Source organism: Lagopus muta, chromosome 16 (assembly GCF_023343835.1).
Source record: "Lagopus muta isolate bLagMut1 chromosome 16, bLagMut1 primary, whole genome shotgun sequence".
Lineage (NCBI taxonomy): Eukaryota > Metazoa > Chordata > Aves > Galliformes > Phasianidae > Lagopus > Lagopus muta.
The window spans coordinates 9,349,518-9,375,853 of NC_064448.1; the positions used below are offsets into that span (position 1 = coordinate 9,349,518).

The window sequence follows — 26,336 nt, forward strand, 5'->3', positions numbered from 1 at the left end:
AAATATGGCTTTTTGTGCCAGAAATCCCTGTTTTTCCCCTTTAGTATCAGAGGACCAGCTCAGAGAAGCGTTTGCATGGGACGGATGGGCCGCAACTGGATCCAATCCTGCCTTTGAATTGGGACGCTGGACACAGCCTCACTGTGCGCCCAAAGACTACAAACAGCGCCACCAAAGCGGGCAGAGACGCCACGCGCTCCTGACTGCTCGCCGCTTTCACATCTCCCTCGCCCGCCCGCCCTCCCTCCCACCAATCTCTCAGGGCAGCCCTTCCCAAGCAACAAACAGAATCACACACAACTTCAGCCCGCACTCGTCCCGCTCACTGACATCCGGAGCCAGGGACAAACCTTCAGCCGTGCCCGCTCCTCCCCCACTCAAACAGGGCACCAGGCGCGTGGATCCACTCCTCGTCCAGCTTTGCTCGGCACAAATTCCAGCGGGGAGTCCTCATTCACACACCTGAAACACCAACGCACAACAACGCATCAGAAAAGGCAATCAGAAAAGGAATCGGCCTCCAGCCAGGCTTTTCCGGCCGGCCCGCCGGCCGGCCGACGCCACAGCCACACGACCCCGTCGCCATCCTTGCCGCACCATCAGGCCCCGCCATCCACAGCCTCCTGCCGGCGCACTCCGGGCCGAAAGCAAAACTCCACCGAGCGAGGCCAAAAGCCAAACTCGCCATCCGGACGGAGCCCCGCGCTTCCCCGCCGCCATCTCCAAGGACCGCCGCCACGCAAACGACGCTCAGCGAGAGCGAGCGAGACGCCGGCTTCCCCGCCACGGCCAAACGAAGAGCGACGGCATCGGATCGCAGCGCGACGGCTCCCACCGCGCGACGGAGCGCGGCGCTGCCGCCGCCCGGGAGCCGCCCCGTTCGCCCCGGGCTGCGCTCCGGCACCCGCAGCTCTTGCGAGGCCGCGCGGCCCGCAAAGCCGCGAGCCGGGACCCGCCTCTGGCTGCCGGCGGCGCCTCGAGCTCCTCTCCCGACAGCCCCTCGATGCCCCCGCGCCGAGGCCCGACCCGCTTCCCGGCACGGATCCGCTCCTGCCAGCCCCGCTCACCGCTCACCGCTCCCGCGCCGCGCTGCCCCGGAAGTGCTCTCCGCCGGCAGGAAGCACTTCCGTCCCGGGCCCTAGCAACCGCCTGCGGCGTCACGTTGCTGAGGGCGGCCTGCGGGCGGCCGGGGCCTGAGGGTGGAGTGGGGCGGCGGCCGGATTCCTCTCGGACGGCGCCGGAGCCGTGCGACTTTTCTCCTCCTCCTTCTCTCCTTCTCCTTCCTCCCCTTTTTCCTTTCCCTTCTCTCTCTTCTCTTTCCTTTTCCTTGCTTTTCCTTTCTATTCCTTTCTTCTCTTGGCTTTTCCTTTCCTTTTCTCTTCCTTCTCTTCCCCTTCACAGTTCCCTTTTCCTTCCCTTCCTTCCTTCCTTCCCCTCCCTTGCCCTCTCCTCCCCTCCTTTCCCTTTCTCTCCACGCTCTTTATCCAGCTCTGAAATGGAGTTGCATCAAGATCATCTACGCAGGCAATAAATAACTTGTGCTGCATTTCATTGTTTTGTGCTCTTACCAGACTCAGATTTGGTTTGCCCTTCACTCAAGAATCACAGAATGGCCAGGGTTGGAAGGGACCTCAAGGATCATGAAGCTCCAGCCCCCTGCCACACGCAGGGCCACCAACCTCCCCATTTCACAGCAGCCCAGGCTGCCCAGGGCCCCATCCAACCCGGCCTTGAACACCTCCAGGGACGGACGGGGCATCCACAGCCTCTCTGGGCAGCTGTTCCAGCACCTCACCACTCTCATAGGAAAGAATTTCCCCCTGACATCCAACCTCAATCTTCCCTCCCTCAACTTCAAACCATTTCCCCTTGTCCTGCTGTTATCAACCCTTTCAAAGATTCCCCTCCTGTTTCTAAGTTCCCTTTAGGTACTGAAGGCTGCAATGAGATCACCCAATAGCCTTCTTTTCTCCAGGCTGAACAAGCCCAGCTCCCTCAGCCTGTCTTTGTAGGGAGCTGCTCCAGTCCCCTGCTCATCTCTGTGGCTCTCCTCTCTGTCTTTCTCGGACTGGGGCTCCACACCTGGACGCAGCACTGCAGATGGGGCCTCACAAGAGCAGAGGGGAGGGGGACGATCACCTCCCTGTCCCTGCTGGCCACCCCCTTTCTTCTGGCCCTTTCCTGAGCCCCAAGTATCAGGAGTGCCCGGCTGCTTTTGCTGCAGAGCCTTATTATCCAAGTGCACAAAGACCTGGGGGAAAACCTCAGCAGCTACGTTTGTACAGAGGGAAGATTTCATGCCAACACACAGCCTGGCTTTCCCTGCTCTGCGCTGCCGGCGTCCCCCGCAGCCCCTGTGCTGTGACAAACAGCAGTGGGCTCGGGCCCAACGCCCACTCACGTCCCCATGAGGCAAAATCTGAAAACGTGCCATCCCAGCCCACTTCCAAGCCCCAGGAGCAGCTAAATCATTCATTTCTACGCTGCTGCTTCGTAACACAGAAGGAACAACAACAGGACTACCATCTCTTGAAGTCCTTTTATAAAAGTATTTGACTTACTGAGATACTGTTACAGTTACCTGAGTATTTGAAATTACAATACAAGGAAATTTCGACAATGAATTTCAGTACAGTATTTTACAATCCAGTGCTGCTGATCCCATTTATGTCCTAGTTCACTAGAGCATATATACACAGACAATGATTCTTGAAGAAAATTAAAAAGACACCCGCAAGAAAGGGGGCTGGAGATACCAATAGAACAAAGAGTTGAAATCACAAATTCAGTGCAGCATGTAGTGATAACGCAAACAAGAAAAATTAAACAGGTTTTTTTGTTCAGAGTTCTTTTTCTGGAACACAAACAAATGCATTAAAATACAAGCTTCAGTGCTAGATCAGATGAAGACACGGCGCATTTACTGCGCAGTTTCATACACAAACGCTTCCTGAGCTACTGGAGCAATAAGGCTTTGTTACTTTAGATCAGCAGCTCAGCATTCCGTTCATTTTTTCATGTCATTCTCATAAGGCAAAATTCTAAATAGAAGTTATTTTAATGCTTGAAAATTAGGATTAATTGGCAGCAACATATGAGCACGCATTTGTTACGCAGTATCAATTCACACAGCTCAGGCTGCTCAAGCAGTGGTGGGAGGAGCAGTGGGAGACAAATTCATTCACCTCTGCTGGAAGCCCAATGTTACGTGGGATAGCAGATGCTGTGGGTCATCCACGAGATGTTTCCACCACATCCCCATAAAGAACAGAAAAGTGCACCGCTGGTTCATATTGACAACTTTTTATTTCTACAGAACACGCTATAAAAAATGAACAGGTTTGTTAGCTTACAAAGTAAAAGGTTTAAGTAAACTTTAGCTCAGACTTGAAGAACATTGCCAATTCATCAAGCTAGTACTAGCTTACTTTAATTATTGGCCAAATACAACGTTTCACAGACTTTTTCTCCCAGCTGATTCTTTGTTTGCAGTACTCTAAAATCATTTCTGGTGCTTGGGATATCCAGCCCCCTCTCCCCATCCTAATACAGCAGGAAAGACACAAACATGCCACTTAAATTAAAGAAAGAAAAAATGGAGCAAGTGGAATCCGAGACTGCAAAAATATATACAAGCATTTACCTTTTTCCTGAACTAAACATTTCAACCATAAAAATATTAAACAGCCATACCCTATAGAACTAGGGCTAAGGCTATTTCAATTATAACTATTTTTTATTTTAAAAATATAGGGCTGAAAGCCTTTTGGGTGATATTTATACATTACCAACATTTCTAGCTTCCCTACATGAACCATAAATCATTATGCAGAACACAAACTATGTTTCGTAGCTTAATTTTGCATTATCCTGTTGAATTCAATCTCTCTTGTAAATATGTTAGATAACTAGATTTCACTGTAAGAATTAACATAAACAGAATATTTATAAGGCTTTTTTCTTCTCCTTGTGAGCTGTATACGGTAAAATAGCCATCAAATGTCTTGAAATTGGCAGATTTTCCTCCTAGTAAAACTGTGGAGCAAGGCTAGCTTTCACCGCCAGTGAAAAGGTGAAAGAGGATAATCCCTGTATCATCAGAAACTCTTTCCCACTGCTCTTGCTAGAATACACATGACAAAAGGAGGCATTTTCTCTAAGGTCTTATTATTCTTCTTTCCAGTGAGCATGTATCACCTCAACTTGAAAAACTCTTTCAGAAAGTCAGTTAAAACTGTCATGCCTTGGTTCTTAAAAGGCCTGAATCAGATTTTCCCTCTGGCAGTTCAGACAGAAGGAAGGAAATGCTCTCTTCAAGACTGGAGGTTCGGTTCTAGTTTCCTGTTGTCCTGGTTCAGCTCCAGCATAAGAAGCCTCTTCAGAACAGCTGCTGCTGTCCCAGTGCTCTGAGCTACGGTTATGCTTTAACCTGTGCTACTTCAAGTGCCACGTTTCTGACTACGGCTAACAGCCACATCGACTCACAGAAGTTTCCTTTCCTCCCTTCAGATAAGGAAGGAGCTGACCATACCTGAAAAGTGCATTCAGTCTAAAGGAGCAATAAAATGTCACTGTAAACCAGAAGAGAACTGAATATTAACAGATTCTAAAAGGAAGCAAAAGATGCTATAAATCCAGTAAGGACATATTACAAAAGTTACTAGCTGTGTGAGCAGCTTAGGGTGACCTAGCATAGAAATCTTCCCCAAGAACTTGTTCTAATCTTTATAGAACTGTTTTCTGATGCTCCAACATGTCAAAAGTCTGGAATCCGTGGATAAACTTCCAAGTCCTCTGATCTTAGCTAATGTGGCATTACCAGTTCCTCACCAAAAATGATAAGTATTATCATCTTTAAAATCCAGCTATTTTGTACCTCTTCCTGAGAAACCAACAAAGTCTTCAGAGAAAACTGACTGCAACATGGAAGAATAACACTGAGTATAATGTCCATTAACACTTCCCACAAGAAACATCAGTCTGCAAATGGGAATCTGCATTGAATCAGTGCAATCCCAGGCGGTCTCGTCTTTCGCAAAACAAGGGAAGAAGCACAGCGTTAACACAGTTGTAGAAGTTAGATGTGTTACACAGAAAAAGATCAGAACTCTTCGGAGGGCACAAGCAAACGTTCCAGCAACTTTGGGCAGACGTTTATTTTGCTGAAATTCGCAAGACTGTGAGAAAAACAACACAAAGCTACGCCCTGGATTTGTGCCACAGTTTGACATCCCCTTAACAGCAGTCTGAGTCCCACTGGCATGTGAGCAGACTCCGGGCAAGGAAAAACAGTCCAGCCACACTTGAGTTAAAAAAATAGCTTAAGCGATGAATTTGCTCACAGTAGGCAGAGGACGGTCACAAGTCGGCTCTAATAACACTGCTGTAAAGAGGTTATGATGTTGCTGCAGCATTGCAGCTACTAATGAACTTCCCAGTACATCAGTAGCAAAATATGCTACTAAAAAGGAAAGACAAAACTATTTTAAAAAACCTGTCAGTCATTAAGGACACATTCTAAGTAATGAAAGGTAAAACAAAGCAGAGCCCAAAGCTGTATTAAATCTCTACTTGGGTCATAACTCCTTTGTAGCCATATCTGATCGCTCTTTTGATTTCTGAAAGTGCTCAGTAGAAATCCAGAGTTAACGTGGATAAAACCTCAGGATAACATCCATTGACTTACACACTAGTGTTGTTAAATAAATCCAAGTCAAGTCTACTTTACAATGAAGTGTGCAACAAGCAGAAGAAGTGAAGAAGAACATCGTGTGGAGTTCACATTCTTCAAGGTGCAAATCACAGCTATTCCTGTCCAAATCCTTCTGTTTCTTCAATTGCAAATAGCAGCTTCTCCTTCAACTGCTCGTAATTCTTATAGGGTGGAAGGTCTAGGCGATTGAAACTGAAAACAAAGGAAAACCTGAATTATTGTGGAATTATTTAAACCACCAAAAAGCCATTAGGAACACAGGCATATCAACTTTCCTGTTCAGAGGGATAACTGGATTTATACCCTCTAACACAGCTGTACCTTCATGTGCATTTATCTGTGAAAGTAGAGTTAAAGCACAAGCACTCTAACAATAATTTCCCAGAAATGGTGATGCACTGAGTAAGAAGCCTCACTTCATCTCTCTTTTGTATTTGAAATTTAAAATTTGAGCTTTTTCACAAAGCACCAGTGTAATTGAGAAACTGAGCAGAAGCTGCAATTTCTCTAGCGAACAGGGAGCACGAGTGTGCCTATTTGTTTTCAGTGCCAAGATAGATCAATCCCAAACTCCTGGGAAAAAAGTGCCACTTACTACATTTTTTCTTGTCAGTAGTGTGCAAATCCATGGCATTCACAATGGAATCAGCTCCACAACAAAACTGTTTTTCAGAAGTTCAACTATTACTCAACAAAGCTTACTGGCATAACCCAGTGTTTTGCTTTCACACAATCTCAGCCACTTTCATATATTACCCACTTTCTGAAATCTCAAAGTAGATTGTCATCAGTAAAAACAGAACCATAACAGAATTTTATCCTATCTACTTACCAGGTGTGACTTCTAGGTAACCAGTTTTCCTTCCCAACTTTCTCAATACAAAATTTTTGGGGTCCATTGCTCCCTGTAAAAAAAATCAAATAATTAAGTCTCAGGTCTAGCTGCCTACCTGTATCAGTAGTAATACACGACAACTGAGTGTGAAAGGCTTGAAGAGAAAGCAAGATTTTAACTGCTTGCAGAGACCAAAGACATCTGCCTTTCCCTACATCTCTCTGAAGAAACCCACGTAGAAAAATGCAGAAATATGAAGTGGTTCTGAAAGAAACTCAATCACTGAATCACACAATTGCTTTGGGACTGGAAGGAATCTCTGGACTTTTCCTGGTCCTTCCACTCTGATCAGGCAGGGATACCCAGAGCAGGCTGTCCTACCAGGACCACGTCCAAACCATCTGTCAAATCACTGATGGAAGGCGTGAACACTCCCCCGTCCCTTTTTCTGTCACAGCTCTGGCAGTACGCAAGACTTAGGAAGAAGAGTCAATATACATTCATAAAAAACATCCTTACATATACAGGTTGGTCCTTATTAAAGAAAGGAATTAATAGAGGTACAAAATGCATTAAAGAGGGCTTGTTACCCATGAGGTCAGCAAATCCTCCCACTGGTAATCTGCATGTTCCAGTAACGAACTGTAGAAGTCTCATTCTCTTTTCGTTATCTATTTCTTTTACAAACTGAAAAATAATAATTAACATTGATGTAAAATTTATTATTTACATTTTCACTTCATCATCACCCCTAGAATAGCTGGATTAGCAGCAATAATTTATATTTACACACTACAAATTTGTTGAGTAATTCTGACTGTTGCTCACTAAGCTGTTGCTGTGCTCTTCTGAGGAAAAAAGCAGTCTACAAACCTGCCAGAACCACAGTATCTGTCTGCTGGTTCTGGTATAATGCCTGTAGATGGTATGCCTCTGCCAGTCGTTTAAATCAATTTCCTGCATTCCACACAGGAGCACCTTGAGGGGAGAAAAAGGATAAAAACATGAAACTACAAGCTACTGCTTTGCTTCTACAGCAGAGTACTGTACTCAAACTCTATTGTACTTCAAAGCACCTACAATCACAGCGTTCTCATTTTGAATTGTAAACTTCACAACTTCCACAGCAAATAATAACAACCACTTTGTTGAATTTGGAGAGAGCACAGAATAGAAAAGCCATTTGTGAAAATGTTTGTATTTAGACATTCAAGCCAGGAATGTATACTTCATCACTGCCTAACCATACAATTCCGTGCAGAAATGATGCTTTGCTTCAGAGTATAATTTTGAGAGACCAAAAGTAGCTAAAACCTGGTCCACGCAGTAATGTGATCATCCACTGATATTGGCTTTTTACCTCCCTTTCTTTCAAATTACTCATTCTTTAAACACAAGCAAAACTCACTGTCAAGGATTTCAAAAGCAATCAGTCAAAAAGTTTATACTGGCAGAATCTCTGCACTGGAAACGTGTCGGTTGTGAAGAAGAAAGTGAAGAAGAACACACTCACCAAACACTCACCAAACACTCACCAAACAGTCACCAAACAGTCACCAAACAGTCACCAAACAGTCACCAAACAGTCACCAAACAGTCACCAAACAGTCACCAAACAGTCACCAAACAGTCACCAAACAGTCACCAAACAGTCACCAAACAGTCACCAAACAGTCACCAAACACTCACCAAACAGTCACCAAACAGTCACCAAACACTCACCAAACACTCACCAAACACTCACCAAACACTCACCAAACACTCACCAAACACTCACCAAACACTCACCAAACACTCACCAAACACTCACCAAACACTCACCAAACACTCACCAAACACTCACCAAACACTCACCAAACACTCACCAAACACTCACCAACACGTGAGGCTTCTCTCACACATTCTCAAAACAGAACTGTCAGCCTTCACGAACTCTGTTCTTCAGACACTGACTGAAATTTAAGTACTACGTGTCACAGCCTGGATCTGGCAATAGTCAAAGAATCCTTTACCTCCAGTTCCTTAGCATCGAAATACTGCAGATACTGCTGTGGCAGGATTTCATTGAAGCCTTCAAAAAAAGCTTGTGTCTGTTCCTCAACACCTCGGGAAAGTCTCCATTCTGCTACCAGCCTGTAGAAGATACAGGAGGATAATTTACAATGGGCTATGCCAACCCAAGTTAATCTTTGTTAGTTTATTCTGAAATGAACCGTAAGTGATGTGAAGAAAAGTGACGTAAAGTCTGGGAAGTTCCAGGGATAGAGCACTGTACAACTGCACCTGCAGCCTTCACTCTGTGCCAACAGTTCTGAGTTAAAACCCTATGTTTCCAACCACTGCTATGGAAAGCATTTTAAGCTCAAACAGGAGGCAGCATCTACTCACTGATGATATTAATGAGAGCACAGCAGTCCCTAGGTATTTGGAGAAGGAAAAAAAAGGCAGAGCTAGATTCATCTAATATTGTCCCCAGAAATCTCAGTCATTATCCATGACAAGGTAAAATCTAGGTCAGGTGTACTGGTGAAGATAAGTAGGACTGCTAGCTTACCAAGAAACGACTATGTCCATTTGGAAAGTTCCATATTTGTTTCTGTTAATCATGAAACTTTGCTCTGTGGTAGAAACTCCACTCTCCATTAACAAAAAGGTGAAAAGCAGGCAGGAGACCCGAAGAACCTGAACCCAGGGAGAAGCAGATATTATGCTGAATTCAAGCCTAACCTGTCAGGAGAACTGGAATCTAAAGGAGAGATGAAACTCTGGGGAACGTAACACAGGACCCAGAGTATGGCAGAAGAAAGAGTATTACTTAGGCTGCAATCCGAGCTCTCCCTGGGTTCCTCAAAACTAGAAGAGAATGGTCTTCTGCAGATACTGCTTACTCTCCATCCCAATCAGGATTTTGCACAACTGCAAAATGCCAATATGTTCCTTCTGCAAATGTTACCATTTCTGTGAAATGCTCTTGGACGACTCATGAAAGCAATTCCTACTCTCTCATCTCTCAAACCTTTCCCACAAAAAGCCTTCACACAACATATCATAAGAAAGAGGAAAATTTTACTGATTCAATTTATCTCATGTCTGCCATGTGTGCAGTGGTTTCTTGTTTGTTTCCTCTTTGTTTTGAGCAGATCCTCTGTGTAAGACGATGCTGAAGTTCACACCTTAAAGCAGAGCTTGTACACTGCTGCTCACTGGGGATATTTTGAGACAAGGAGGGGATCTTTTGAGACAAGGCACCTCATAGTTTTTCTCCAGACCACCTGAGCTCATGGTTTTCTTCTGGAATCACTCGTAGGCTCCTTTCCTTGCTTTAAAACCTTCTGGTGCTGCTATATCATAATTCCTCATTTACGACAGTACAACACTTCACATTATTCACAATGCTGCCTTGTTACAAATGCCAGGACATAACAGCACTGTAAGGGCAGTTCACATGGAAACCAGTATCGAAACGATGCATTTTTAAAAACTCAAGTTTATCACAAAAGCATCCAAAAATGTTCTTTGGTTAAAAACAAGCAACAGCATAAATGGCTGGAGAGAATATCAGCAGTCTACAAAGGCAAAATGTGAAGAATATGGGGAACTACCATTCACATTTGTTGCCATGATGTTCTGCTAAACTAAATTATCTCTGGGAAAAAAAAAAAAACAAGTGGAGCTTCTACTAAACTGAATCTTTTGGGAAAAGTAATATATAGTAATATATTTTTTTAAATATTTCCACCAATATTTTCCTTCCAAACGCAGAATCTGAACGATTGCCACATTTTGCCAACATCAGTAATTATTCATAGACAGAATTTCAATAATGCTTCATATTGCATAGTGACAGTATTTTCTTGATTGAGATAAAAGAAACAGGAGAGATAAGAGTATTTCAAAATCTTCACTTAATCTTACCTAATATATTCTTCTTTGTTTTCTTCTGTCACGAGAATGTTGCTACCATTTGGCTTCAAATCATGGCTTTTGATTTCACCCAGAATTTCTTTGTCAACTGAGAAAAACATTTCCAAGCCACATTCTTCAATATCATTCTCTCTGCAAGGAAGAAAACGTGATTATAAATAACCAGGTCCAGACTGTGCACGCAGTAGAATTGATGTGTATGAAGAATATAAGGACTTTTCTTAACTGTTTAGAGCTCAAGAATCAAGTTAAGGACATGTTACACAATAACTGTGGTTCTGTAAGATTCACCCCACTGATGTGCATAAGCAAACTGTGCACTAGGTACAATAGCATCCTTAAATTCATGTGTCACTGGGCTGACAAACTACCCACTGCCTCTAAGCGGAATGCCCATGGAATGCAAAAACCTTTCAATAATGACATTGTTGTGTTTCATTACCTGCTGCCTTGCCAAGTAAGAGCAGATAAGAAGAAAAAGACTCAGAATGCTTAATGAATTATCTTCAACTCCAGTATATTTATGGGACTATCTTGTAAACGTATCAAAACATCCTAAGCTCCTAAGTTAACAAAATAATGCATTCCTGAGAAAGAGGAATTTTCTCATTAGAGACTTCGAAGGAAGAAGAACCTTCATGCAACAAACACTGCTGGGATCTCTGTTCTCTCTATATGGTTCAGTAGCCAGAAGAACAGGTGCAACATTGCAATGTCTACGTTGGTAAGTGCTCCTACCCAGCAGCTGTGCCGTACGGCACCAAGCACAGCAATAAAGCACGCAGAAAGCCCATCTGCTGAGGACAGGGCGATGAGCTGGGCTCACGCCTAAGCACTGCTTACTGCAAAGGAAGGCACACCTACCTGGCAACGGCCACGCAGGATGCTCGACACACACTCACACACTGTTCTCCTGGGGCCCAACGCAACGGCGCAGCCACTCACACTCTGCTCCTCGACGGTCTGCAACACAAAAGTCACAAGCTGGAAATTCAATCCATCCAAGATGCCATCGGGCCTCCGTGCTCACGGCACTCGCACTCATGTCTTCCGATGATCAATCAGGCGTGTGCTTACCGAGTGAGCGCTGCTCACTGCCACTCGACACCAGCAATCTACCCCTAACTGTCAAGTATGAACAGGAACCTATGCCTAACACTAAAAGACTACAAGTAACCTATGCCTAACTCTAACATAAGAACAGGAACCTATGCCTAACACTAAAAGACTACGAGTAACCTATGCCTAACTCTAACATACGAACAATAACCTACTCCTAACACTAACCACTAAAATCAACAACAACAACAAGAACTAAACTGTAACTCCTGCAGCATTTAAATGGGAAGAGGAGAACTTGGCTCCCCAGGAGGCTCGGAGGAGGAGCTGATGGAAACTCATGCCACCCAGCTAATGCTGGGGGCGGGGGCCGCGCAGCGGGTAGGGAGCCGAGCGCCTGGACCAGCGGCGGTGGGACGGCGCCGATGCGGGGCCTGGCACGGTGGTGTGGTGCCAGGCCAGCTGTGCCGCAGGCGGATCCACCTCCATGGGCTCATCTGGAGGTGGATCCACCTCCATGGGCTCATCCAGAGGTGGATCCACCTCCATGGGCTCTTCCGGAGGTGGATCCACCTCCATGGGCTCCACGGAGGTGGTCACAGCGCTGGTCCAGGCGCGACGGAAACGGAATCGCTGCCCCCTCCTCCGCTTGATCTTAAGGGCGGCCCCCCTCCTCCTCTTTGCTTCTGGGAAGCCAAGCTCCCTCTTCCCATTTAAAAGAGGGCAAGCATCGCCCCTCGCTCTCTTCGCTCCAGCCATGGCTGTCAGAGCTCTCAGAGCGAGTGCGTTGGCCGGGGCAGCGGTGACCAAGGTGACGGCTGTGATGCGGCGAAGGTTCTAAAATGGCAGCCGCACTGCTGGCAATGGCGTTCCACATAGCATGAGGAGGGGGCTGCAGGACAGGGCACCGGACGCCAGCTAGAAGGCGCTCCCTGTGCCCAGCGGGCAGCCCTTCTCTCTGGAAAGCAAGAGGCCACACAGGAGCCGGCCCCGAGAAAAGGGCCCTCGGCCTCCTTCATCCTCTCACTCCTGCAACGTGGGAATCCCCTTCTGGGGCTGGGCCACGCAGCACACAACACTCAGAGCACGCTCAGGGATCTCCTGAGGTCAGCGCAAACAATGTTGCGCTCCAGAGTGGACCTGACGGCGCCTGCCTGCGGGGAGAAAGAAGCTCCAGCTTCCATTTCTTCTTAAATCTAGGGTTTTTCCCCTTAAATATGGATTTTTCTGCTAGTATTCCCTCTTTTTCCCCTTCAATCTCGGGTTTTTACCATTATATATGGCTTTTTCTGCTAGAAATCCCTGTTTATCTTATTAAATCTCGGGTTTTTCCCCTTAAATATGGCTTTTTCTGCTAGAAATCCTTATTGCTTCCCTTAAATCTGGGGTTTTCTCCCAGAACTCCCTGTTTTTCCCCTTAAATCTGGGGTTTTTCCCCTTAAATCTGGGGTTTGCTCCCAGAAATCCCTGTTTTTTCCATTAAATCTGTGTTTTTTCCCCATGAAATACGGCTTTTTCTCCTAGAAATCACTGTTTTTCCTTTAAATCTGCCTTGTTTCCCATAAATATGGCTTTTTGTGCCAGAAATCCCTGTTTTTCCCCTTTAGTATCAGAGGACCAGCTCAGAGAAGCGTTTGCATGGGACGGATGGGCCGCAACTGGATCCAATCCTGCCTTTGAATTGGGACGCTGGACACAGCCTCACTGTGCGCCCAAAGACTACAAACAGCGCCACCAAAGCGGGCAGAGACGCCACGCGCTCCTGACTGCTCGCCGCTTTCACATCTCCCTCGCCCGCCCTCCCTCCCTCCCACCAATCTCTCAGGGCAGCCCTTCCCAAGCAACAAACAGAATCACACACAACTTCAGCCCGCACTCGTCCCGCTCACTGACATCCGGAGCCAGGGACAAACCTTCAGCCGTGCCCGCTCCTCCCCCACTCAAACAGGGCACCAGGCGCGTGGATCCACTCCTCGTCCAGCTTTGCTCGGCACAAATTCCAGCGGGGAGTCCTCATTCACACACCTGAAACACCAACGCACAACAACGCATCAGAAAAGGCAATCAGAAAAGGAATCGGCCTCCAGCCAGGCTTTTCCGGCCGGCCCGCCGGCCGGCCGACGCCACAGCCACACGACCCCGTCGCCATCCTTGCCGCACCATCAGGCCCCGCCATCCACAGCCTCCTGCCGGCGCACTCCGGGCCGAAAGCAAAACTCCACCGAGCGAGGCCAAAAGCCAAAATCGCCATCCGGACGGAGCCCCGCGCTTCCCCGCCGCCATCTCCAAGGACCGCCGCCACGCAAACGACGCTCAGCGAGAGCGAGCGAGACGCCGGCTTCCCCGCCACGGCCAAACGAAGAGCGACGGCATCGGATCGCAGCGCGACGGCTCCCACCGCGCGACGGAGCGCGGCGCTGCCGCCGCCCGGGAGCCGCCCCGTTCGCCCCGGGCTGCGCTCCGGCACCCGCAGCTCTTGCGAGGCCGCGCGGCCCGCAAAGCCGCGAGCCGGGACCCGCCTCTGGCTGCCGGCGGCGCCTCGAGCTCCTCTCCCGACAGCCCCTCGATGCCCCCGCGCCGAGGCCCGACCCGCTTCCCGGCACGGATCCGCTCCTGCCAGCCCCGCTCACCGCTCACCGCTCCCGCGCCGCGCTGCCCCGGAAGTGCTCTCCGCCGGCAGGAAGCACTTCCGTCCCGGGCCCTAGCAACCGCCTGCGGCGTCACGTTGCTGAGGGCGGCCTGCGGGCGGCCGGGGCCTGAGGGTGGAGTGGGGCGGCGGCCGGATTCCTCTCGGACGGCGCCGGAGCCGTGCGACTTTTCTCCTCCTCCTTCTCTCCTTCTCCTTCCTCCCCTTTTTCCTTTCCCTTCTCTCTCTTCTCTTTCCTTTTCCTTGCTTTTCCTTTCTATTCCTTTCTTCTCTTGGCTTTTCCTTTCCTTTTCTCTTCCTTCTCTTCCCCTTCACAGTTCCCTTTTCCTTCCCTTCCTTCCTTCCTTCCCCTCCCTTGCCCTCTCCTCCCCTCCTTTCCCTTTCTCTCCACGCTCTTTATCCAGCTCTGAAATGGAGTTGCATCAAGATCATCTACGCAGGCAATAAATAACTTGTGCTGCATTTCATTGTTTTGTGCTCTTACCAGACTCAGATTTGGTTTGCCCTTCACTCAAGAATCACAGAATGGCCAGGGTTGGAAGGGACCTCAAGGATCATGAAGCTCCAGCCCCCTGCCACACGCAGGGCCACCAACCTCCCCATTTCACAGCAGCCCAGGCTGCCCAGGGCCCCATCCAACCCGGCCTTGAACACCTCCAGGGACGGACGGGGCATCCACAGCCTCTCTGGGCAGCTGTTCCAGCACCTCACCACTCTCATAGGAAAGAATTTCCCCCTGACATCCAACCTCAATCTTCCCTCCCTCAACTTCAAACCATTTCCCCTTGTCCTGCTGTTATCAACCCTTTCAAAGATTCCCCTCCTGTTTCTAAGTTCCCTTTAGGTACTGAAGGCTGCAATGAGATCACCCAATAGCCTTCTTTTCTCCAGGCTGAACAAGCCCAGCTCCCTCAGCCTGTCTTTGTAGGGAGCTGCTCCAGTCCCCTGCTCATCTCTGTGGCTCTCCTCTCTGTCTTTCTCGGACTGGGGCTCCACACCTGGACGCAGCACTGCAGATGGGGCCTCACAAGAGCAGAGGGGAGGGGGACGATCACCTCCCTGTCCCTGCTGGCCACCCCCTTTCTTCTGGCCCTTTCCTGAGCCCCAAGTATCAGGAGTGCCCGGCTGCTTTTGCTGCAGAGCCTTATTATCCAAGTGCACAAAGACCTGGGGGAAAACCTCAGCAGCTACGTTTGTACAGAGGGAAGATTTCATGCCAACGCACAGCCTGGCTTTCCCTGCTCTGCGCTGCCGGCGTCCCCCGCAGCCCCTGTGCTGTGACAAACAGCAGTGGGCTCGGGCCCAACGCCCACTCACGTCCCCATGAGGCAAAATCTGAAAACGTGCCATCCCAGCCCACTTCCAAGCCCCAGGAGCAGCTAAATCATTCATTTCTACGCTGCTGCTTCGTAACACAGAAGGAACAACAACAGGACTACCATCTCTTGAAGTCCTTTTATAAAAGTATTTGACTTACTGAGATACTGTTACAGTTACCTGAGTATTTGAAATTACAATACAAGGAAATTTCGACAATGAATTTCAGTACAGTATTTTACAATCCAGTGCTGCTGATCCCATTTATGTCCTAGTTCACTAGAGCATATATACACAGACAATGATTCTTGAAGAAAATTAAAAAGACACCCGCAAGAAAGGGGGCTGGAGATACCAATAGAACAAAGAGTTGAAATCACAAATTCAGTGCAGCATGTAGTGATAACGCAAACAAGAAAAATTAAACAGGTTTTTTTGTTCAGAGTTCTTTTTCTGGAACACAAACAAATGCATTAAAATACAAGCTTCAGTGCTAGATCAGATGAAGACACGGCGCATTTACTGCGCAGTTTCATACACAAACGCTTCCTGAGCTACTGGAGCAATAAGGCTTTGTTACTTTAGATCAGCAGCTCAGCATTCCGTTCATTTTTTCATGTCATTCTCATAAGGCAAAATTCTAAATAGAAGTTATTTTAATGCTTGAAAATTAGGATTAATTGGCAGCAACATATGAGCACGCATTTGTTACGCAGTATCAATTCACACAGCTCAGGCTGCTCAAGCAGTGGTGGGAGGAGCAGTGGGAGACAAATTCATTCACCTCTGCTGGAACGTGTTAACGTGGATAAAACCTCAGGATAACATCCATTGACTTACACACTAGTGTTGTTAAATAAATCCAAGTCAAGTCTACTTTACAATGAAGTGTGCAACAAGCAGAAGAAGTGAAGAAGAACATCGTGTGGAGTTCACATTCTTCAAGGTGCAAATCACAGCTATTCCTGTCCAAATCCTTCTGTTTCTTCAATTGCAAATAACAGCTTCTCCTTCAACTGCTCGTAATTCTTATAGGGTGGAAGGTCTAGGCGATTGAAACTGAAAACAAAGGAAAACCTGAATTATTGTGGAATTATTTAAACCACCAAAAAGCCATTAGGAACACAGGCATATCAACTTTCCTGTTCAGAGGGATAACTGGATTTATACCCTCTAACACAGCTGTACCTTCATGTGCATTTATCTGTGAAAGTAGAGTTAAAGCACAAGCACTCTAACAATAATTTCCCAGAAATGGTGATGCACTGAGTAAGAAGCCTCACTTCATCTCTCTTTTGTATTTGAAATTTAAAATTTGAGCTTTTTCACAAAGCACCAGTGTAATTGAGAAACTGAGCAGAAGCTGCAATTTCTCTAGCGAACAGGGAGCACGAGTGTGCCTATTTGTTTTCAGTGCCAAGATAGATCAATCCCAAACTCCTGGGAAAAAAGTGCCACTTACTACATTTTTTCTTGTCAGTAGTGTGCAAATCCATGGCATTCACAATGGAATCAGCTCCACAACAAAACTGTTTTTCAGAAGTTCAACTATTACTCAACAAAGCTTACTGGCATAACCCAGTGTTTTGCTTTCACACAATCTCAGCCACTTTCATATATTACCCACTTTCTGAAATCTCCAAGTAGATTGTCATCAGTAAAAACAGAACCATAACAGAATTTTATCCTATCTACTTACCAGGTGTGACTTCTAGGTAACCAGTTTTCCTTCCCAACTTTCTCAATACAAAATTTTTGGGGTCCATTGCTCCCTGTAAAAAAAATCAAATAATTAAGTCTCAGGTCTAGCTGCCTACCTGTATCAGTAGTAATACACGACAACTGAGTGTGAAAGGCTTGAAGAGAAAGCAAGATTTTAACTGCTTGCAGAGACCAAAGACATCTGCCTTTCCCTACATCTCTCTGAAGAAACCCACGTAGAAAAATGCAGAAATATGAAGTGGTTCTGAAAGAAACTCAATCACTGAATCACACAATTGCTTTGGGACTGGAAGGAATCTCTGGACTTTTCCTGGTCCTTCCACTCTGATCAGGCAGGGATACCCAGAGCAGGCTGTCCTACCAGGACCACGTCCAAACCATCTGTCAAATCACTGATGGAAGGCGTGAACACTCCCCCGTCCCTTTTTCTGTCACAGCTCTGGCAGTACGCAAGACTTAGGAAGAAGAGTCAATATACATTCATCAAAAACATCCTTACATATACAGGTTGGTCCTTATTAAAGAAAGGAATTAATAGAGGTACAAAATGCATTAAAGAGGGCTTGTTACCCATGAGGTCAGCAAATCCTCCCACTGGTAATCTGCATGTTCCAGTAACGAACTGTAGAAGTCTCATTCTCTTTTCGTTATCTATTTCTTTTACAAACTGAAAAATAATAATTAACATTGATGTAAAATTTATTATTTACATTTTCACTTCATCATCACCCCTAGAATAGCTGGATTAGCAGCAATAATTTATATTTACACACTACAAATTTGTTGAGTAATTCTGACTGTTGCTCACTAAGCTGTTGCTGTGCTCTTCTGAGGAAAAAAGCAGTCTACAAACCTGCCAGAACCACAGTATCTGTCTGCTGGTTCTGGTATAATGCCTGTAGATGGTATGCCTCTGCCAGTCGTTTCAATCAATTTCCTGCATTCCACACAGGAGCACCTTGAGGGGAGAAAAAGGATAAAAACATGAAACTACAAGCTACTGCTTTGCTTCTACAGCAGAGTACTGTACTCAAACTCTATTGTACTTCAAAGCACCTACAATCACAGCGTTCTCATTTTGAATTGTAAACTTCACAACTTCCACAGCAAATAATAACAACCACTTTGTTGAATTTGGAGAGAGCACAGAATAGAAAAGCCATTTGTGAAAATGTTTGTATTTAGACATTCAAGCCAGGAATGTATACTTCATCACTGCCTAACCATACAATTCCGTGCAGAAATGATGTTTTGCTTCAGAGTATAATTTTGAGAGACCAAAAGTAGCTAAAACCTGGTCCACGCAGTAATGTGATCATCCACTGATATTGGCTTTTTACCTCCCTTTCTTTCAAATTACTCATTCTTTAAACACAAGCAAAACTCACTGTCAAGGATTTCAAAAGCAATCAGTCAAAAAGTTTATACTGGCAGAATCTCTGCGCTGGAAACGTGTCGGTTGTGAAGAAGAAAGTGAAGAAGAACACACTCACCAAACAGTCACCAAACAGTCACCAAACAGTCACCAAACAGTCACCAAACAGTCACCAAACAGTCACCAAACAGTCACCAAACACTCACCAAACACTCACCAAACACTCACCAAACACTCACCAAACACTCACCAAACACTCACCAAACACTCACCAAACACTCACCAACACGTGAGGCTTCTCTCACACATTCTCCAAACAGAACTGTCAGCCTTCACGAACTCTGTTCTTCAGACACTGACTGAAATTTAAGTACTACGTGTCACAGCCTGGATCTGGCAATAGTCAAAGAATCCTTTACCTCCAGTTCCTTAGCATCGAAATACTGCAGATACTGCTGTGGCAGGATTTCATTGAAGCCTTCAAAAAAAGCTTGTGTCTGTTCCTCAACACCTCGGGAAAGTCTCCATTCTGCTACCAGCCTGTAGAAGATACAGGAGGATAATTTACAATGGGCTATGCCAACCCAAGTTAATCTTTGTTAGTTTATTCTGAAATGAACCGTAAGTGATGTGAAGAAAAGTGACGTAAAGTCTGGGAAGTTCCAGGGATAGAGCACTGTACAACTGCACCTGCAGCCTTCACTCTGTGCCAACAGTTCTGAGTTAAAACCCTATGTTTCCAACCACTGCTATGGAAAGCATTTTAAGCTCAAACAGGAGGCAGCATCTACTCACTGATGATATTAATGAGAGCACAGCAGTCCCTAGGTATTTGGAGAAGGAAAAAAAAGGCAGAGCTAGATTCATCTAATATTGTCCCCAGAAATCTCAGTCATTATCCATGACAAGGTAAAATCTAGGTCAGGTGTACTGGTGAAGATAAGTAGGACTGCTAGCTTACCAAGAAACGACTATGTCCATTTGGAAAGTTCCATATTTGTTTCTGTTAATCATGAAACTTTGCTCTGTGGTAGAAACTCCACTCTCCATTAACAAAAAGGTGAAAAGCAGGCAGGAGACCCGAAGAACCTGAACCCAGGGAGAAGCAGATATTATGCTGAATTCAAGCCTAACCTGTCAGGAGAACTGGAATCTAAAGGAGAGATGAAACTCTGGGGAACGTAACACAGGACCCAGAGTATGGCAGAAGAAAGAGTATTACTTAGGCTGCAATCCGAGCTCTCCCTGGGTTCCTCAAAACTAGAAGAGAATGGTCTTCTGCAGATACTGCTTACTCTCCATCCCAATCAGGATTTTGCACAACTGCAAAATGCCAATATGTTCCTTCTGCAAATGTTACAATTTCTGTGAAATGCTCTTGGACGACTCATGAAAGCAATTCCTACTCTCTCATCTCTCAAACCTTTCCCACAAAAAGCCTTCACACAACATATCATAAGAAAGAGGAAAATTTTACTGATTCAATTTATCTCATGTCTGCCATGTGTGCAGTGGTTTCTTGTTTGTTTCCTCTTTGTTTTGAGCAGATCCTCTGTGTAAGACGATGCTGAAGTTCACACCTTAAAGCAGAGCTTGTACACTGCTGCTCACTGGGGATATTTTGAGGCAAGGAGGGGATCTTTTGAGACAAGGCACCTCATAGTTTTTCTCCAGACCACCTGAGCTCATGGTTTTCTTCTGGAATCACTCGTAGGCTCCTTTCCTTGCTTTAAAACCTTCTGGTGCTGCTATATCATAATTCCTCATTTACGACAGTACAACACTTCACATTATTCACAATGCTGCCTTGTTACAAATGCCAGGACATAACAGCACTGTAAGGGCAGTTCACATGGAAACCAGTATCGAAACGATGCATTTTTAAAAACTCAAGTTTATCACAAAAGCATCCAAAAATGTTCTTTGGTTAAAAACAAGCAACAGCATAAATGGCTGGAGAGAATATCAGCAGTCTACAAAGGCAAAATGTGAAGAATAATGTGTGCAATGGGGAACTACCATTCACATTTGTTGCCATGATGTTCTGCTAAGCTAAATTATCTCTGGGAAAAAAAAAAAAACAAGTGGAGCTTCTACTAAACTGAATCTTTTGGGAAAAGTAATATATAGTAATATATTTTTTTAAATATTTCCACCAATATTTTCCTTCCAAACGCAGAATCTGAACGATTGCCACATTTTGCCAACATCAGTAATTATTCATAGACAGAATTTCAATAATGCTTCATATTGCATAGTGACAGTATTTTCTTGATTGAGATAAAAGAAACAGGAGAGATAAGAGTATTTCAAAATCTTCACTTAATCTTACCTAATATATTCTTCTTTGTTTTCTTCTGTCACGAGAATGTTGCTACCATTTGGCTTCAAATCATGGCTTTTGATTTCACCCAGAATTTCTTTGTCAACTGAGAAAAACATTTCCAAGCCACATTCTTCAATATCATTCTCTCTGCAAGGAAGAAAACGTGATTATAAATAACCAGGTCCAGACCGTGCACGCAGTAGAATTGATGTGTATGAAGAATATAAGGACTTTTCTTAACTGTTTAGAGCTCAAGAATCAAGTTAAGGAAATGTTACACAATAACTGTGGTTCTGTAAGATTCACCCCACTGATGTGCATAAGCAAACTGTGCACTAGGTACAATAGCATCCTTAAATTCACGTGTCACTGGGCTGACAAACTACCCACTGCCTCTAAGCGGAATGCCCATGGAATGCAAAAACCTTTCAATAATGACATTGTTGTGTTTCATTACCTGCTGCCTTGCCAAGTAATAGCAGATAAGAAGAAAAAGACTCAGAATGCTTAATGAATTATCTTCAACTCCAGTATATTTATGGGACTATCTTGTAAACGTATCAAAACATCCTAAGCTCCTAAGTTAACAAAATAATGCATTCCTGAGAAAGAGGAATTTTCTCATTAGAGACTTCGAAGGAAGAAGAACCTTCATGCAACAAACACTGCTGGGATCTCTGTTCTCTCTATATGGTTCAGTAGCCAGAAGAACAGGTGCAACATTGCAATGTCTACGTTGGTAAGTGCTCCTACCCAGCAGCTGTGCCGTACGGCACCAAGCACAGCAATAAAGCACGCAGAAAGCCCATCTGCTGAGGACAGGGCGATGAGCTGGGCTCACGCCTAAGCACTGCTTACTGCAAAGGAAGGCACACCTACCTGGCAACGGCCACGCAGGATGCTCGACACACACTCACACACTGTTCTCCTGGGGCCCAACGCAACGGCGCAGCCACTCACACTCTGCTCCTCGACGGTCTGCAACACAAAAGTCACAAGCTGGAAATTCAATCCATCCAAGATGCCATCGGGCCTCCGTGCTCACGGCACTCGCACTCATGTCTTCCGATGATCAATCAGGCGTGTGCTTACCGAGTGAGCGCTGCTCACTGCCACTCGACACCAGCAATCTACCCCTAACTGACAAGTATGAACAGGAACCTATGCCTAACACTAAAAGACTACAAGTAACCTATGCCTAACTCTAACATAAGAACAGGAACCTATGCCTAACACTAAAAGACTACGAGTAACCTATGCCTAACTCTAACATACGAACAATAACCTACTCCTAACACTAACACTAACCACTAAAATCAACAACAACAACAAGAACTAAACTGTAACTCCTGCAGCATTTAAATGGGAAGAGGAGAACTTGGCTCCCCAGGAGGCTCGGAGGAGGAGCTGATGGAAACTCATGCCACCCAGCTAATGCTGGGGGCGGGGGCCGCGCAGCGGGTAGGGAGCCGAGCGCCTGGACCAGCGGCGGTGGGACGGCGCCGATGCGGGGCCTGGCACGGTGGTGTGGTGCCAGGCCAGCTGTGCCGCAGGCGGATCCACCTCCATGGGCTCATCTGGAGGTGGATCCACCTCCATGGGCTCATCCAGAGGTGGATCCACCTCCATGGGCTCTTCCGGAGGTGGATCCACCTCCATGGGCTCCACGGAGGTGGTCACAGCGCTGGTCCAGGCGCGACGGAAACGGAATCGCTGCCCCCTCCTCCGCTTGATCTTAAGGGCGGCCCCCCTCCTCCTCTTTGCTTCTGGGAAGCCAAGCTCCCTCTTCCCATTTAAAAGAGGGCAAGCATCGCCCCTCGCTCTCTTCGCTCCAGCCATGGCTGTCAGAGCTCTCAGAGCGAGTGCGTTGGCCGGGGCAGCGGTGACCAAGGTGACGGCTGTGATGCGGCGAAGGTTCTAAAATGGCAGCCGCACTGCTGGCAATGGCGTTCCACATAGCATGAGGAGGGGGCTGCAGGACAGGGCACCGGACGCCAGCTAGAAGGCGCTCCCTGTGCCCAGCGGGCAGCCCTTCTCTCCGGAAAGCAAGAGGCCACACAGGAGCCGGCCCCGAGAAAAGGGCCCTCGGCCTCCTTCATCCTCTCACTCCTGCAACGTGGGAATCCCCTTCTGGGGCTGGGCCACGCAGCACACAACACTCAGGGCACGCTCAGGGATCTCCTGAGGTCGGCGCAAACAATGTTGCGCTCCAGAGTGGACCTGACGGCGCCTGCCTGCGGGGAGAAAGAAGCTCCAGCTTCCATTTCTTCTTAAATCTAGGGTTTTTCCCCTTAAATATGGATTTTTCTGCTAGTATTCCCTCTTTTTCCCCTTCAATCTCGGGTTTTTACCATTATATATGGCTTTTTCTGCTAGAAATCCCTGTTTATCTTATTAAATCTCGGGTTTTTCCCCTTAAATATGGCTTTTTCTGCTAGAAATCCTTATTGCTTCCCTTAAATCTGGGGTTTTCTCCCAGAACTCCCTGTTTTTCCCCTTAAATCTGGGGTTTTTCCCCTTAAATCTGGGGTTTGCTCCCAGAAATCCCTGTTTTTCCATTAAATCTGTGTTTTTTCCCCATGAAATACGGCTTTTTCTCCTAGAAATCACTGTTTTTCCTTTAAATCTGGCTTGTTTCCCATAAATATGGCTTTTTGTGCCAGAAATCCCTGTTTTTCCCCTTTAGTATCAGAGGACCAGCTCAGAGAAGCGTTTGCATGGGACGGATGGGCCGCAACTGGATCCAATCCTGCCTTTGAATTGGGACGCTGGACACAGCCTCACTGTGCGCCCAAAGACTACAAACAGCGCCACCAAAGCGGGCAGAGACGCCACGCGCTCCTGACTGCTCGCCGCTTTCACATCTCCCTCGCCCGCCCGCCCTCCCTCCCACCAATCTCTCAGGGCAGCCCTTCCCAAGCAACAAACAGAATCACACACAACTTCAGCCCGCACTCGTCCCGCTCACTGACATCCGGAGCCAGGGACAAACCTTCAGCCGTGCCCGCTCCTCCCCCACTCAAACAGGGCACCAGGCGCGTGGATCCACTCCTCGTCCAGCTTTGCTCGGCACAAATTCCAGCGGGGAGTCCTCATTCACACACCTGAAACACCAACGCACAACAACGCATCAGAAAAGGCAATCAGAAAAGGAATCGGCCTCCAGCCAGGCTTTTCCGGCCGGCCGGCCGACGCCGCAGCCACACGACCCCGTCGCCATCCTTGCCGCACCATCAGGCCCCGCCATCCACAGCCTCCTGCCGGCGCACTCCGGGCCGAAAGCAAAACTCCACCGAGCGAGGCCAAAAGCCAAACTCGCCATCCGGACGGAGCCCCGCGCTTCCCCGCCGCCATCTCCAAGGACCGCCGCCACGCAAACGACGCTCAGCGAGAGCGAGCGAGACGCCGGCTTCCCCGCCACGGCCAAACGAAGAGCGACGGCATCGGATCGCAGCGCGACGGCTCCCACCGCGCGACGGAGCGCGGCGCTGCCGCCGCCCGGGAGCCGCCCCGTTCGCCCCGGGCTGCGCTCCGGCACCCGCAGCTCTTGCGAGGCCGCGCGGCCCGCAAAGCCGCGAGCCGGGACCCGCCTCTGGCTGCCGGCGGCGCCTCGAGCTCCTCTCCCGACAGCCCCTCGATGCCCCCGCGCCGAGGCCCGACCCGCTTCCCGGCACGGATCCGCTCCTGCCAGCCCCGCTCACCGCTCACCGCTCCCGCGCCGCGCTGCCCCGGAAGTGCTCTCCGCCGGCAGGAAGCACTTCCGTCCCGGGCCCTAGCAACCGCCTGCGGCGTCACGTTGCTGAGGGCGCCTGCGGGCGGCCGGGGCCTGAGGGTGGAGTGGGGCGGCGGCCGGATTCCTCTCGGACGGCGCCGGAGCCGTGCGACTTTTCTCCTCCTCCTTCTCTCCTTCTCCTTCCTCCCCTTTTTCCTTTCCCTTCTCTCTCTTCTCTTTCCTTTTCCTTGCTTTTCCTTTCTATTCCTTTCTTCTCTTGGCTTTTCCTTTCCTTTTCTCTTCCTTCTCTTCCCCTTCACAGTTCCCTTTTCCTTCCCTTCCTTCCTTCCTTCCCCTCCCTTGCCCTCTCCTCCCCTCCTTTCCCTTTCTCTCCACGCTCTTTATCCAGCTCTGAAATGGAGTTGCATCAAGATCATCTACGCAGGCAATAAATAACTTGTGCTGCATTTCATTGTTTTGTGCTCTTACCAGACTCAGATTTGGTTTGCCCTTCACTCAAGAATCACAGAATGGCCAGGGTTGGAAGGGACCTCAAGGATCATGAAGCTCCAGCCCCCTGCCACACGCAGGGCCACCAACCTCCCCATTTCACAGCAGCCCAGGCTGCCCAGGGCCCCATCCAACCCGGCCTTGAACACCTCCAGGGACGGACGGGGCATCCACAGCCTCTCTGGGCAGCTGTTCCAGCACCTCACCACTCTCATAGGAAAGAATTTCCCCCTGACATCCAACCTCAATCTTCCCTCCCTCAACTTCAAACCATTTCCCCTTGTCCTGCTGTTATCAACCCTTTCAAAGATTCCCCTCCTGTTTCTAAGTTCCCTTTAGGTACTGAAGGCTGCAATGAGATCACCCAATAGCCTTCTTTTCTCCAGGCTGAACAAGCCCAGCTCCCTCAGCCTGTCTTTGTAGGGAGCTGCTCCAGTCCCCTGCTCATCTCTGTGGCTCTCCTCTCTGTCTTTCTCGGACTGGGGCTCCACACCTGGACGCAGCACTGCAGATGGGGCCTCACAAGAGCAGAGGGGAGGGGGACGATCACCTCCCTGTCCCTGCTGGCCACCCCCTTTCTTCTGGCCCTTTCCTGAGCCCCAAGTATCAGGAGTGCCCGGCTGCTTTTGCTGCAGAGCCTTATTATCCAAGTGCACAAAGACCTGGGGGAAAACCTCAGCAGCTACGTTTGTACAGAGGGAAGATTTCATGCCAACACACAGCCTGGCTTTCCCTGCTCTGCGCTGCCGGCGTCCCCCGCAGCCCCTGTGCTGTGACAAACAGCAGTGGGCTCGGGCCCAACGCCCACTCACGTCCCCATGAGGCAAAATCTGAAAACGTGCCATCCCAGCCCACTTCCAAGCCCCAGGAGCAGCTAAATCATTCATTTCTACGCTGCTGCTTCGTAACACAGAAGGAACAACAACAGGACTACCATCTCTTTAAGTCCTTTTATAAAAGTATTTGACTTACTGAGATACTGTTACAGTTACCTGAGTATTTGAAATTACAATACAAGGAAATTTCGACAATGAATTTCAGTACAGTATTTTACAATCCAGTGCTGCTGATCCCATTTATGTCCTAGTTCACTAGAGCATATATACACAGACAATGATTCTTGAAGAAAATTAAAAAGACACCCGCAAGAAAGGGGGCTGGAGATACCAATAGAACAAAGAGTTGAAATCACAAAT

At 47.6% G+C, this 26,336-nt stretch overlaps 1 protein-coding gene across 7 annotated transcripts in view; it reads right to left on the minus strand.

Moving 5' to 3' along the window:
* Positions 1 to 26,336, minus strand: part of ITCH (itchy E3 ubiquitin protein ligase) — a 232,467-nt gene that overhangs the window by 142,496 nt on the left and 63,635 nt on the right. Inside the window, exon 19 of one of the 7 annotated variants that reach the window (XM_048963524.1) lies at positions 10,445 to 10,604. The exons of 5 other annotated variants lie outside the window; for them this stretch is intronic. In XM_048963524.1, the coding sequence (XP_048819481.1) occupies positions 10,460 to 10,604 (145 nt within the window). In that variant the 3' untranslated portion in view covers positions 10,445 to 10,459. Of the gene's footprint in view, positions 1 to 10,444; positions 10,605 to 20,905; positions 21,066 to 26,336 lie in introns of those variants that run through there. One more of the 7 variants, XM_048963523.1, reaches the window with a different exon arrangement.